At 36.7% G+C, this 13,371-nt stretch overlaps 1 protein-coding gene across 1 annotated transcript; it reads right to left on the bottom strand.

Moving 5' to 3' along the window:
• Window positions 1–1,672: 1,672 nt before the first annotated feature.
• LOC145771056 (EGF-like repeat and discoidin I-like domain-containing protein 3) lies at window positions 1,673–13,060 on the bottom strand. Its single transcript, XM_082582800.1, has 6 exons — window positions 12,937–13,060; window positions 12,528–12,584; window positions 11,812–12,135; window positions 10,429–10,569; window positions 8,011–8,177; window positions 1,673–1,963 (listed from the first exon to the last, which is right to left on the bottom strand). Exons 1-6 carry the CDS (start codon window positions 13,058–13,060, stop codon window positions 1,823–1,825), a joined length of 954 nt encoding a protein of 317 aa, XP_082438926.1. The 3' UTR covers window positions 1,673–1,822.
• Between the last annotated feature and the right edge of the window lie 311 nt (window positions 13,061–13,371).

The raw sequence follows: 13,371 nt of genomic DNA, 5'->3' as shown, positions 1-13,371 counted from the left end.
AACTTAATACGCACTGAAACTCAGTTAGAAATAAATAAATTCCGCTCTCAACAGGTTAAAGTTAAAATATAGAAAAGGCTGCAGTATTTCAATGTCTCAATATCTCGCGGCACCCTTGAGCGTTGCAATTGGCACCCCAGGGTGCCGCGGCACCCCGGTTGGGAACCACTGCCATAACCCATTCGGCCACGCAGGTTGTGGGAATGCATTCAGTTAAATTTCATTGCATCAAAATGTTTTCGATAAAGACGACCAGATAATCACGTGTTGAGTCACATGACTGAAGTCAGCTGATTTGCGTGTACGTCACGCATGATTGCGTTGTGGAATTCGGACAGTGTACTACGTTAAAGTGCCTACCGCTCAAAAGCATCAAAAATAAACTGAGATTGACAATGTCTCAAGAAAGTTTGTCCGCACTGAGCATTCTGTACATTAAGAGTGACAAACTTAAACAGATAAATTTTGATTAACTTTGCATGATTTTGCTTTGACGAAAGCTGGAAAAAAATTGGTAGCCTCTAGTCTATCCATCTTAAACTCTGAGCGTTGCGCGAGAAAAAAAAAAGTCTTACTCTGTTTGATGGCTGTAACTATTTCTGATGTCCTCGTAAATAAACTTTACAATTATTGTAACGGTTGTCTGATCAAAGAAATTATAAGCAAAACTGCATTAACTAAATTTTTATTCTTTTAAATAAAAATTTGCACCCATGAATGTGGAAAATGAAAAGAACGAAAAGTTTATATAGTTTAATGCACTCATGATTCTATTTGAATAAGAACTTCTCATGATCCGTTAGGTGAAACAACTTGTAAAGGCTCCAGATAGTAATAATTATATTTGGTTTAATGCACTCATATTTTTAACATTATGCAATGACATGTGATGTTGTTTAGAGAGAAATTCTGAGCTCAAAAATAGGGAAGGGCCTCACAAATGGAATAGCCTAGGACCTCTCATGGTCTAAATCCGGCCCTGCCTGCACTTTTCACATAACGCAAAAATTGTGACATTTCACACAATCATTCGATGTGAACTTCTAATTCTAACAAAATGCATTGACATTTTTGTCACTTCCATAAGCCCAAGAATATTGTTATTATTCCACTATCCAAGCTCAATCGTTTTGCCCAAAAACGAAGCAAGGCGTTTCAAAACATTTTCGTTTCGAACAGTCCAAGTAGCGATGAGGATCAACAAATGTTTGCCTTTGTTAACTAAAAATTTGTATAGCCTACAACTAAAAGCATCGACAATGCTACTGTATTTCGGATTAACTGTTGATTTTTATTTTTATGTTTGATTTAGGTCGCAATGCATTACGTTAATAGCTAGTTTAATTTTTGTTGAAAAATTTATGATAGCATATTTAAATTTGACAAAGTAGTTTATTTCCTCAAGAATGAGAGGCCGACTTTTTGTGAGATTCCTAAGAAGCTGATATCCGAAAAACAATTTTTAAACACTGCGTAACTATTGATTGCAGCTGGTAATTACAAGATATGACATACAATACTTTGCACGTGGGCGCCATCTTGATAATTCTTTGTTTCTTCTTTTGTCTCTGTCAGGTTGCTTGCACGACGTTTGGTGAATTACTGCTCATTTATATAGCCTACTAACCAGTTTAATTTCAAACGCCACCACTTTGCACAACAAACAAATGTTTTGCATCGTTTATTTGGAATTAATTTTTATGTTTATACTTAGATTTTATTGACATGTCAAATAACTATACACAGAAATTTCTCTGCAATTTTACAATCAGATAACGGATGCACCATCCACCATCTGCTATATCCTGCAGCATAAATTGCTTTAGCACAGCAGATACTCCATCCTTAAGTGAGATCCTCTGACGTAAGAACCAACAATGAGGCGAAAGTATCTTCCGGTCACAGCAGCAGGAAACCGATTCGTCACGTGAGCCTTTCCACTTGCAGGATTCGCTTCAAAAGTCTTGAAAAACAACGTTCAGTACAAATGGAAAGTTTCAATGTAAAAACGCAGTTAATAAATTCATCACAAAATCCAAGTAAACACGCGCTACAGATTTATTTTTGTGAGGTTGTTAAAATCAGTAGATGAAAGGATGTGGTGGCAAACATCCCAACAGGATATTAACGAATTTCAAAGCCGTTACGAAAATTCACGCATATTATATAAGATGTAAAGATATTTCAAATAGGTTCAACCAATAATGTATTGAGAGTATTTATTTTACATTAACGTTGCAAGGTCAGTTATTGAAATTGCAAAATTATTGCGTCACCTTTTAGTTTGATATTTTCTTACTTTGTTTTTGTTAAAGTTACTACGATACTTTAACAGTGGCATTTATCTTTTAAGAATTGCAGTCATGTTTCTGTATTAATTGTGCTAACCCTGGGTATGCGCAAACTAACTGTAGCTTACACTTCAAATTGTGTTCAAACTCTATTGTTAGAACGTGGGAGGCTATTTTAATTAATAAAAAAAGTTGTATTGATAGAGTTGCAATGGTGCATGTATAGCCTACTGTTGTTTGGAATTTCAATCCTTCTCGTTGACAGTTTAAAGTATTTCTTGATGATGCAAAACACAATGCTTTAGCCCTTTAGCTCAGTGGTTACGCGCCCAGCTCAAGATCACGCCGCGCTGGTTCGACTCTCGAGGTGTCCGCTTGAGCAAGGCATTCTAAGGACAGCTCTCCATTCAGCGGCACCAAGTGAGTGGAATAATTCCCCGGCGGCAACATCACTTCAACAATCGGAAAACTTCACTCTGCCAATCTCGATAACCGGCCCTGCATCAAGAGCCTGTACAAATATGCGAAACTACCAGAAATAACCTATCAAGACTTTGTCAGTCCGAGGATAAAGATTCAAACACCAAACAAAAATTAAAGATTTGAACCCTCTAAAGTGCCCCTGACAGGTTGGATCCAAGTATAGTAACTTTTTAAAGCATTTCCTAGCGCAGAATTATACTTAGCGAACTTTTTAATCTTAATCTCGTAGCTCAACTGGTTAGGGCGTAATTTATATCAAACGACTGTTCTAGCGAAACTCCATATTTCACTGCTCTGGGACGACTTTGGTGGTATTACGTCATCCTAAGTGAGCGTCGTTAACGACGGATGAAACAAACGCTTCCTAGATGTAATTGGTGGATCACAGTTTGGTCGGAGTTGGTACAAGCGGTTGCTTTTTTCAAAGATTTATTGTTTGTCGCAGTTTAATAAAACTGTACTGGATACGTTCCTACAAAACCTAAAATATAGTTGAAGCGAAAAATAAAGAAATTTACGAATCATCATTCATATTTAATTCATCATCACTATTCAAAAATAAATAAAAATTCTCTCTCTCTCTCATAATGTGCCTTCAGTTGGCCATTGAAATCCGGTATAACGGCCATCTGGATCTAGAAAAATTGTTTCGGATTCACCAAACAATGCATGACGGCAGCACAATCCGATTGTTGCTTCCGAGATCATCAAACTGAAAACTGCAAGCAGTGAGCTTTGCGCAATGCAAGTTGTCAGTGCCACTGAAGTGCCAGTGTTAACAAAATCTTAGTTATACAGTTACGTACATAGCAGAGTCAATACAATACATGTAAAAGCCTACTTTCTGTGCAAGGGTACGTTTTTGTAAACGTTGTTGTTTAGAAGTGCTGGATTCATCATCAGCAACTGGTTGCATCTTTACTTTTATAGATGGTATGGCAGATTTTTTCAAAATGTAAAGTTCGCTCAAGCCCATTTTTACTTGAGTGGTATTAACAAAATCATCTTCAGTGAAGTGAAGAAAACATAATACGACTAGTTTTGTATGGCCCATCCCATTTTCGAACACTTGAAGAAAACTTTGACCATTTTCTTCTCAGCACCTTGTTTTGTGGGAAAGCGTGAAAAGAAAGCACACGGTTTTTGTCACTGACACTGTCACATCAACAGCAATTTGTAGGCATTGCCTCAACCATAAAATAAAGGTAGGCTACTGCTTGTGAGATACTGTAGTTACACTGCAAATGGCTATTGCGGTAACCAGATTAGGACAAATAAAAAAGTATCAAAATTGTAGCCCTATGAAACTGTAATTTCAATTGAATTGAGATGCTGTTTGACAAAAATGAACTCAACCTATTTGATCGAAACCTGATAGTAATAATAAGTTCACTTTTTCATTTCGGTAATTCTTAATTTGCACATGCTTTAGACCAACAGAGCCCCACACATTCACGTTTTGCAGTAGCCGTACTACACTTTACCAAGTCATCACAGAGAAAGAATGTATCCTTCCCGCTCACGGTGACGTTACAGCGGTGTTGTCGTTTTTATTTTCGCAATTGAATGAGTGCCAGATTCGCCGATGTCAACGAAAGTTTGCAAGCGTGTAACTTAGTAGCCTGTTGATATTTTTTACGATTTTCTGGTCAGGAAAGTTTGTTAGTGTTATCTTTTTGGTATCTTAGGTAAATTTACCGAATTTATTTACATGTCAGAGGCACTTTAACTGCCACTGTTTTCGATGTATTTTTTTACTTGAGCGATTTTTTGATTTTGAGCTGCTGTATGTTGAGAACGATAAAAGGTGAAGGTGTTCCCATACTTGATTCAAGTGTCGGGTATGAGAAGATCAGATCTCATTGTACTAACCCTTCGGCACTATGGAGAGTAGGGTGGCCACTGGCCAGTTTCTTTCTCTCGGCTGCCTTTACTTCAGCAACTACGCCCACCCAATTTATTACACCCTGGGTAGAGGTGAGCGGCATTTTCAACAACCAGCTGATACCGGAATTCAAACCAGGTTTGCATAGTTGGAAAACCAACGTCTTATCCGTTGGGCCATCCCAAGAACGATAACTAACAGAAAAAAATAAAAACATGAACGTTGTTGTATTTTTTTGTTTTTAACAGCCTTTTGAAATATCTTTACAAATTTTGTGTATTTTTTCGAGAGGGTAATCAAGGCGTGGTGCAGTCAAACCCAATGCTTTACATTACCCTTTTGCAATTGAAGCTCTAAAGACGTTTCTTAAATGCATCAAGTTGGAACCAACAAGAGCTTGATTGGAAGCTGAGTCAATGCTTAAGTAGCCTACAACTAGCAGTTTTAAATTTGTGACTGCTTTGCATTATGTGGATTACGGTCCAAAACAAGATTCACTGATGAATTTAATGAAAATAAAGGAAGATGTAATCTAAGTAAGAGAAAGCTGAGAAGAGTAGGCTACTACTCGCAAGCTAAAGTTGCAGTGGCAATTATAAATTTAAAAGAAAATGATTTTCTTTTCCTGAGGACAGAACGCTTTTATAACTTCACTTAACTAGCTGAATCATTCGAAGGTAATGTATTCTACCGTACATTGCAAAGGATTTGGTAGTTATTGGAATTGACAAATGTATCAACACACTCAAACATATCGTCGATGAGTTTGAAGTTCCATGAAAATTTCATCGTATGTCTATTGTGCAGTTGCGGGCATGTGGGACAAATTTAAATCATTTGTAGGCTACAACAATGACATTTTTCAAGACATTTTGGATGAGTTGGTACTTTTGACAGAAAGCCACACAGCAAACTTCAGCTGCAAACCAGAACGAACCACCCCATAATCTCTACTCAAGGAATCATTGATTGCAACTTTCGAAAGGTTTTTCCAAATAGTTTTGTTATGATTTTTTTTATGGTCCGGTAGCTACCTCCAACGGTTGCGCTTTGAGAACGTGATTTTAGCAATTACTGAAATTTGTAAAGAATTGCTTGCGCTCCAGTCGTCCTATGACTCAAAACCGATTGAAAAGCCTAACTATACATGTTGTGCATCAATTCAGACGTCGCAAAATTTTATCATTTGATGCTGTGATCCGTAACTTTGCATTGCAAAAAGTCCAGAAAGGGTTGAATTAAATCAGAGATGTCCAAAGTCCGGCCCACGAAACGTTTTTGTATGGCCCGCGCCTGTTGTTGTACAATGTGTTATTTTTGGCCTGCAGACAAACAAAAATCATATAAATTCAACTTGCAGTTTTTAGAAAAATTATTGTGGCTGTTGGCCGCGAACACTTATTATCAAATCTGACTCGCGTGGGAAAAGTTTGGACACTCCTGAATTAAATGCTTAGTTGAACTATTTTCGTTACCTGTAGGCCTATTGTGTGTTTACAAAGCTTTCTAGACAAAATAGTTAGCCTCAATGGCATTTTTGCTGCAAGTGTAATCCAGTGATTATTATGATTTTTACATTGAACGAAGTTTTTTTCATGCTGCGAAAAGTAGGCTAATTTCAGCTTAACACGAACATGCAACGCAATATTTGCTAAAAAATATTATGGGGCCCATTTTTCGTATTGTTTCCCGACCAGTGCTGACTTCTCTCGGAGGCCCTGCAAATAATCATCGAATTTCAAAGCCGCCACGAAATTTCACAAATATTATATGAGAAGTAAAGATATTTCAAATAGGTTCAACCAATGATATATTGAGTATAGTTATCATTTTGCATTGACGTTGCAAGGAAAGTGGTTGAAATTGCAAAATTATTGCGTCGCCTTTTAGTTTACTACATTCTTACTTTGTTTGTGTTAAAGGTAGGCTACTGCGATACTTTAAGGTGGCATTAATCTTTTAAAAATTGCAGTCATGTTTCTGTAACTGTGCTATCCCTGGACAAGAGCGAACTGACAATAGCCTCAACTTCAAAGAATTTTCAAACTTCATCGTTACAACGTGGGAGGCTATTTTAATTAATAAACAAAGTTGTATTGATAGAGGTGCATGTATAGCCTACTGTTGTCTGGAATTTCAATCCTTCTCGTTGACAGTTTAAAGTATTTCTTGATGATGCAAAACACAATGCTTTAGCCCTTTAGCTCAGTGGTTACGCGCCCAGCTCAAGATCACGCCGCGCTGGTTCGATTCTCGGGGTGTGCGTTTGAGCAAGCCATTCTAAGGACTGCTCTCCATTCAGCGGCACCTAGTGAGTGGAATAATTTCCCGGCGGCAACATCACTTCAACAAACAGATAACTTCACTCTGCCACTCGGTAACCGGTCCTGCATCAAGAGCCTGTACAAATATGCGAAACTACCAGGAATAACCTATCAAGACTTTGTCAGTCCGAGGATAAAGATTCAAAAACCAAACCAAAATTCAAAATTAATAATTTCAACCCTTTAACTGCCACTGTTTTCGATGTATTTTTTTAATTGAGCAATTTTTTGATTTTGAACTGCTGTATTTTGAGAACGATAAAAGGTGAAGGTAATCCCATACTTGATTCAAGTGTCGGGATTGAAAAGATCAGATCTCATTGTATTAACCCTTCGACACTATGGAGAGTAGGGTGGCCACTGGCCAGTTTCTTTCTCACGGCTGCCTTTACTTCAGCAACTACGCCCACCCAATCTATTACACCCTGGGTAGAGGTGAGCGGCATTTTCAACAACCAGTTTGCATAGTTGGAAAGCCAACGTCTTATCCGTTGGGCCATCCCAAGAACGATAACTAACAGAAAAAAATAAAAACATGAACGTTGTTGTATTTTTTAGTTTTTAACAGCGTTTTGAAATATATGTTTACAAATTTTGTGTATTTTTTCTTGAAAATGCTTTAAAAATGACTAAAATTTATAACAAACTACAAAAATTTTGCATTTTTTCTAATTTTTTTTCGTTTCCGTTTGGATGTCTAAAACAAAAACTTCAAACTGCGATAAATTTCACCGCTACATGTCAGGCAAGTGTCACTCTTTCCACACAAACGTTGTCACAGTGATGTTGTACAAATTTCCTATAAATGATTAGAAATTGCAGAAAAAATTCAAATACAAACCTGGTAATTTTTTTCAACTTTTAAAAAATACAAGTCTTCCTCTTTCTAATAAAGTAGGTCTAAGACCCAAAACCCAGGCTGTTTGGCAAGCAAAGAAAAGAGTTATGGTGATTGCAAACAGTGTATATTTTTAGGGGGAGGCTTGAGCTCTTTAAAGAGCCCGTGGTAGCTAAAGAGTTAACTTACTTTATCGACTCCTGTAGAAGCTTGAATCACTTGCATTTGATTTGTCGAATTTCCATATGATATTTTGAATCCAGTTACCCAGTAATCTCCACGCGGGTATCCTTGAGTTATTACTCCAACTACTCCAGTCGGGATCAAAAAGTCCACTTGCAACCATTCTCCAACGACTGCAAAACAAAACCTGTCAATAAGTCGTGGTTTAATCAAGCGGTGCTTGCAGATTAGATTGCAATAATTAACAGCAGGTGTTTAGCTGCAGTATGACTGGCTTTCGTTTTATTTTTAGATATAACTTTGTTTTCCTAGTTAAATCGTAGAATGTTGCTCATTGACTGTTTTACCGCTCTTTAAGATATTTCATACACCCCAGACAACAACTTTTCTGGTCCAGGTTCTGGGACAGTAGGCTCCATACAATTACAGCAGTTTAGCTATAACACTGATACAAATAACACCAATCTATGCATTTTAAAGATGCCATGATGCTTCTTGAAAAGGCATTTAATGTTATAGGCAAAATTTTATGAAATTGCATTTGCAAAGTATGCAATTTAATATTGATTGTGCGCAAGAGGCCAGTCTTTGTGTCTGCCTTCATACAACTTATTCATTGTCCTGTTAAAAACTGAATATGCAAGTGCAACCGATGTCTTTCTGACCGTCGTGCAAGACTCTTTCTACTCCACTACGCAGCCATCCTACCTACATATGGAGTGCACACATTGCACAATCCAGGCCAATTTTGACTGAGGTAAAACTAAAAACATTTAACTAAAAAAAAGAAATGTCGGTTCAACTTTTCCATTATCCGCTGGTTTTCGAACAATTACACCAATTATATTCATTGTTGACGAGATGATAAATACATGTAGCCTACGGTTCGATCTTTGCGTACACCATTAGCTTATTTTAGCTCACTTAGTTTAAAGTTTTTCTTCTATACATCAAACAAGTTTGTTGCTCCTCAACATATCCGGTTTCTCAAAACTTTCAACTTTTTTACTTCAGTGAATTCCATTATTCATAGAATTCATTTCATATTTGCAATCTTATTCGATTCAATATTTCATTCAATTCAATGCAATCAGTTCACTCATTTAATCATTCACCATTTTATGAATTGAAACCTCTGCATTTGATCAGGTAACAGCTTCCGAATCCAACGAAAACAGCCATTCAACAAATAGGTGACTACCTTAGTGACCTTCAAAAATGGCTATGGTGAGTGCTATCGGGTATTTCAATGCCGCGTGCAATGCGTTGATAACGAAAATCAGACTTTTCCATTATAACCTACTGAATACAAAATCTTACCACAAAAAACGACAAATTTCTTAACTTCGTTTTAAACTTTTATTTACGTAGATTAGATACTTGACTTTGAATCTCAACATTTTACATGGTTTGATATCAGTAACATCATAACAATGTAACTGGTAGCCCAGAGTTTAAAAAATCTCTTCGGTATCGCAACTGATGGAAAGGCAGTTGAAGAACAACGATATTGTTTTCATCGTTTGAAACGTGGGCTTGTGATCTGGCAAGTTAACCTTAGAGCGTCACTTTCCGCTGGGAGGACTTTACTTTTAACCTAGGTAGATTGATTTCCATCGAAAATGTTTTTGTGTATTCATTGTTTACGATAATAATATATACAGGTACATTTATTGCGTTCCTTTAAGGATTGGGGTTCTCCTGACTAAGACTATATACAGGTCGGTTCGATCTTTGCGTACATCACTAGCCTATTTTATCCCACTAGTTTAAAGTTTCTCTTCTATACAAAACAAGTTTGTTACTCCTCAAGATACCTGGTTTGCAAAACTTTTAACTTTTTTACTTCTGTCCTGTATTTACTGTTTAGTTTATGCGTTGTGGTAACTATCACATATTTTGCATATGAAATAAGCAATTCGACTATCAGGCTGCAATAAAATTAAAATATTAAGCACAATTATTCAAATGTGACATGCGACAATTTATAAACTTGAAAACTAACATGACACAAAAATGCTTATTACGCCCACCCCTTGAGTAGGGATAATACTTTTGAGCAGAAATCTTATAGCAAATGTTTTTATGATGTCATAGAAACATTTGGAGTGTTCTGTGTTGGCTAGAATCTAGTCACTAGATTGCACCACTGTGCACCGTTGTGAAGTCATATTATGGAAAAAGTTTAAGCCGAGTGTGTTTGAACTGACTTGACTGGACATAGCCTTTGCTCAATCTACAAATACTGTCATTTAGTGTACGGTGGAAGGGTGTCATAACCATAAAAATAATTTCGCAATAAACTTTGAAAACATATCCTCTGTAATGTCGGATCAAGATGGAATTTGATATAAACAATTTCACGTCATATACAACTAACGCGACATCAAGAAACGGTTAACATGTTTCATCATACAAACTCACATGGACTGCTTGGAAACCAAGTTCCCGTTCCGCGGTTTTGATCTAATCGACCATATTGTGGTAGATACGAGCTGGTGTAGTGACTACTGGCTGACATTTGGTTGTCTTTGATTCTCCCACTTTTCAATCCAGCCTCACATTCTATTACAATACACTTGCTAAAAATGTTCAGTCTTACACCTTTTATCTATAAAGTATGTAGAAATTTTTTAAAACGTTATTTTCTTCACATATTTGAAGTATATCAAGAAGTTCCAATAAATTTACTATAAAACTCTACGTAGGCCTAGTTATCTTGTTTAGTTTTTAAGCTATATTGATTCTACTAAACCAATTCTTAAGGGGGTGAGGAGGTGGTAGTAGGGAGTCCGGTGTACTCCATATTCTTTTTGCTTGATTAAAATGGTCACCATCTCAATGGCGCAAGTTGAGTGTTAGAAATGAATGGGAATGATGCACCCTACGCGAGAGTCGAACCAGCGTCGCTTGATCGTGTTTTTTTTGTTTATGAAATCAGGCATTTAACCAACTGAGTTATCGGGACGGATATCAGAATCAAGACATTAATTCATGTAAGTCCATCAAAATTAGAACAAATCACAGATTACGTCGTTGTTTTATTGAAGCTAGAAATTTCCTGAAAGCAAAGGTTTCAATTGAAATTTAGTTATATTACCTACCGCGATGTCAACTAATTCAACTACAAGCTTTGTTTTGTTTATATTCCGATTTTGAATAAATATGTGCTCTCGTCTTGAGCTGGGTTGAAGAGTCTGGCCTCGGTAGTCAACATAGATTATACGTACTAACACACTGGCAGTCCCTAAATTACTTGGAGCTAAGTAGTCATGAACTTATGGTTGTTGTAGTAAGGTGTAGGCTACATTTTTATTTGCGGTGCGCTTTCGCGGTCGAACTTGTATTATGAGCATCGAAGTAAAATTATTGTGAGTACCTGAGAGCAATTTTTTGTCCGCGATATCAAATAAGGACACTAATTTTTGTTGAGAAGTTTGTTTTTGAATTATTTCAATTATTGACATCAATGAAAACCAAGAAAATGTAAATAAAAATGAATTATCATAAACAAAGAGTGTTAACCGCCCTATGAGGTTCCACGATTGTCTAGAAAGCCCACTCATTTTAGCTTGTTTTATCCTTTTTAGCGGTGTTTATCAACAACTAGCTTGAAAGAGGGTGTCAAGCAAGGTTTAGTTTCTTATTTGAAAGCCGCCATCTTTATCCACTGCGCCATCCCACCACTATTTTCTAGTATCAAACTTTATCAACCCTTTTTACATCGACCTCAAGAAAGCACCAATTCACAACAGCATTGTTTTGTTAAACAACATCAGAAAAAAATATGAAAACCACAAAGCTAACCTAAAACACAAGTTGGTCGTTCCTGGGTCCATGTTAGATCTTCTTTGCATGCAGCGACCAGCTGCTGACCCACACCGACAAATCCGTAGGATCCGTTTTTGCACCTGTAGTTATTTGTAGCTCTAACTGATAGGCCTACCAGACTTGTAGCTCCAACAGGTAGATATTCTTTGCAGGCAGCAACCAGTTGGAAGTCCATATGATCAATGCCCATACTCCACCCTTCATCGCATTTGTATGTGATTGTAGCTCCAACTGATACTTCAGCAACATTTGGAAACACCGAACCAAATTGAGGAGCGTCAGGTACGCGGCATCGTATATCTGCACATGATGTCATGAAATCTATCTAAGCTGTTGTGTAATCGCATCCACAGTGGACTGTTATGTGCTTCAGCTCAGCAGCAGTATGAAAATAACAACTATAAATGCAAAACAATTCGCTACAGGATATTTTATCTGTTTTTAATTGTGATTTTTTTAATAACTTTTCTTTGCTTTTTGAAGCATTTGGAACGTTTTACTCCATTTTTGTTTCAGAAGACTTTTTAGTTTATCAAACGTCTTACTTTCAAGAAAGGTTTATTTTTGAAGAAAATTAGACATAGCACAGATCTATTTTATAAATACATGAACAGTATATTATTCCAGACAAAGTAATGTAAAGCTGCGATAGATTTTAATAAAAGCAAACACAATTAATCATGGTGACATACCAGTTGGAGATCTTTGAGTGACGTTAGCAAGCTGTTGCTGTTGCTGTTGGACAGTGTCTGAAAAACAAGTTTCGTAATGACCACATTGCATATGAGTAGAAAATAGTGATAACTGGAAATTCAATATTAACATTTTTAGTTTAAATTTCATTAAATTTTTAAGTTTTAAAAATTTTACAAACACAAAAATCGTGTCCAATATTTATCGTTATTATTTATCACGAATCACAGTCACAGTGAAATAGCGAAGTTAAACAGTTTAAAAACAGTCTTTTAACAATGCAGTACTGAAAGCGTTTGACTTTAATTTTTGTTTCGTAATTTTTTTTACCTGTGTTGTCAAAAATGTTTGAATGTTGGCAGGGGATGTTCTACCACAATTTTGTTATATGTGACGTCAGAAACTTACCATTGAGGATTTTTAAATGTTCCACTAGAGCTTGAATTCTTGGGCTGTCGTCACAATTGCACTGGCCGGGTGGTCCAAAGTCCCCCTTCTCACCTTTTGGTCCAAGTTGACCTGCAGGCCCCATTTTACCCGCACGTCCCTGGATAACTTCGTGTGGCGATTGTACCTGCTGATGTTGATCAACCATTTGACTAAGAGGTAGACACAAGTTTGAAGGGTTTATTCCACAAACAAGATGAACGAACATTAACATTGCAATGAATTTTGTCAACATTTTCAAAGATTGTTACTCTGCAACCTTACAAATTGTACTGTCACGACAAAAGGAAACAATCTTTGTCTGTTTGAAAATTGTAATTTTATGCCCAGCAACATGAAAACAGCTTTGTTGACTATTTCATGTAGTCTTCAACAAGCATTTTTGCATCAGATTAA

This window comes from Aplidium turbinatum, chromosome 5 (assembly GCF_918807975.1).
Source record: "Aplidium turbinatum chromosome 5, kaAplTurb1.1, whole genome shotgun sequence".
Classification (NCBI taxonomy): Eukaryota; Metazoa; Chordata; class Ascidiacea; order Aplousobranchia; family Polyclinidae; genus Aplidium; species Aplidium turbinatum.
This window is presented reverse-complemented; position numbering and strand designations above follow the sequence as displayed.

Excerpts from the sequence above, each read along its gene's own strand:
- LOC145771056 (XM_082582800.1), bottom strand. The coding sequence starts at position 13,060 with ATGGGGCCTGCAGGTCAACTTGGACCAAAAGGTGAGAAGGGGGACTTT. Across the intron at positions 12,585-12,936 it reads ACATTTAAAAATCCTCAATG|ACACTGTCCAACAGCAACAG; the intron begins GTAAGTTTCTGA and ends CTTGTTTTTCAG. Across the intron at positions 1,964-8,010 it reads CTTCTACAGGAGTCGATAAA|ACTTTTGAAGCGAATCCTGC; the intron begins GTAAGTTAACTC and ends TTGTTTTTCAAG.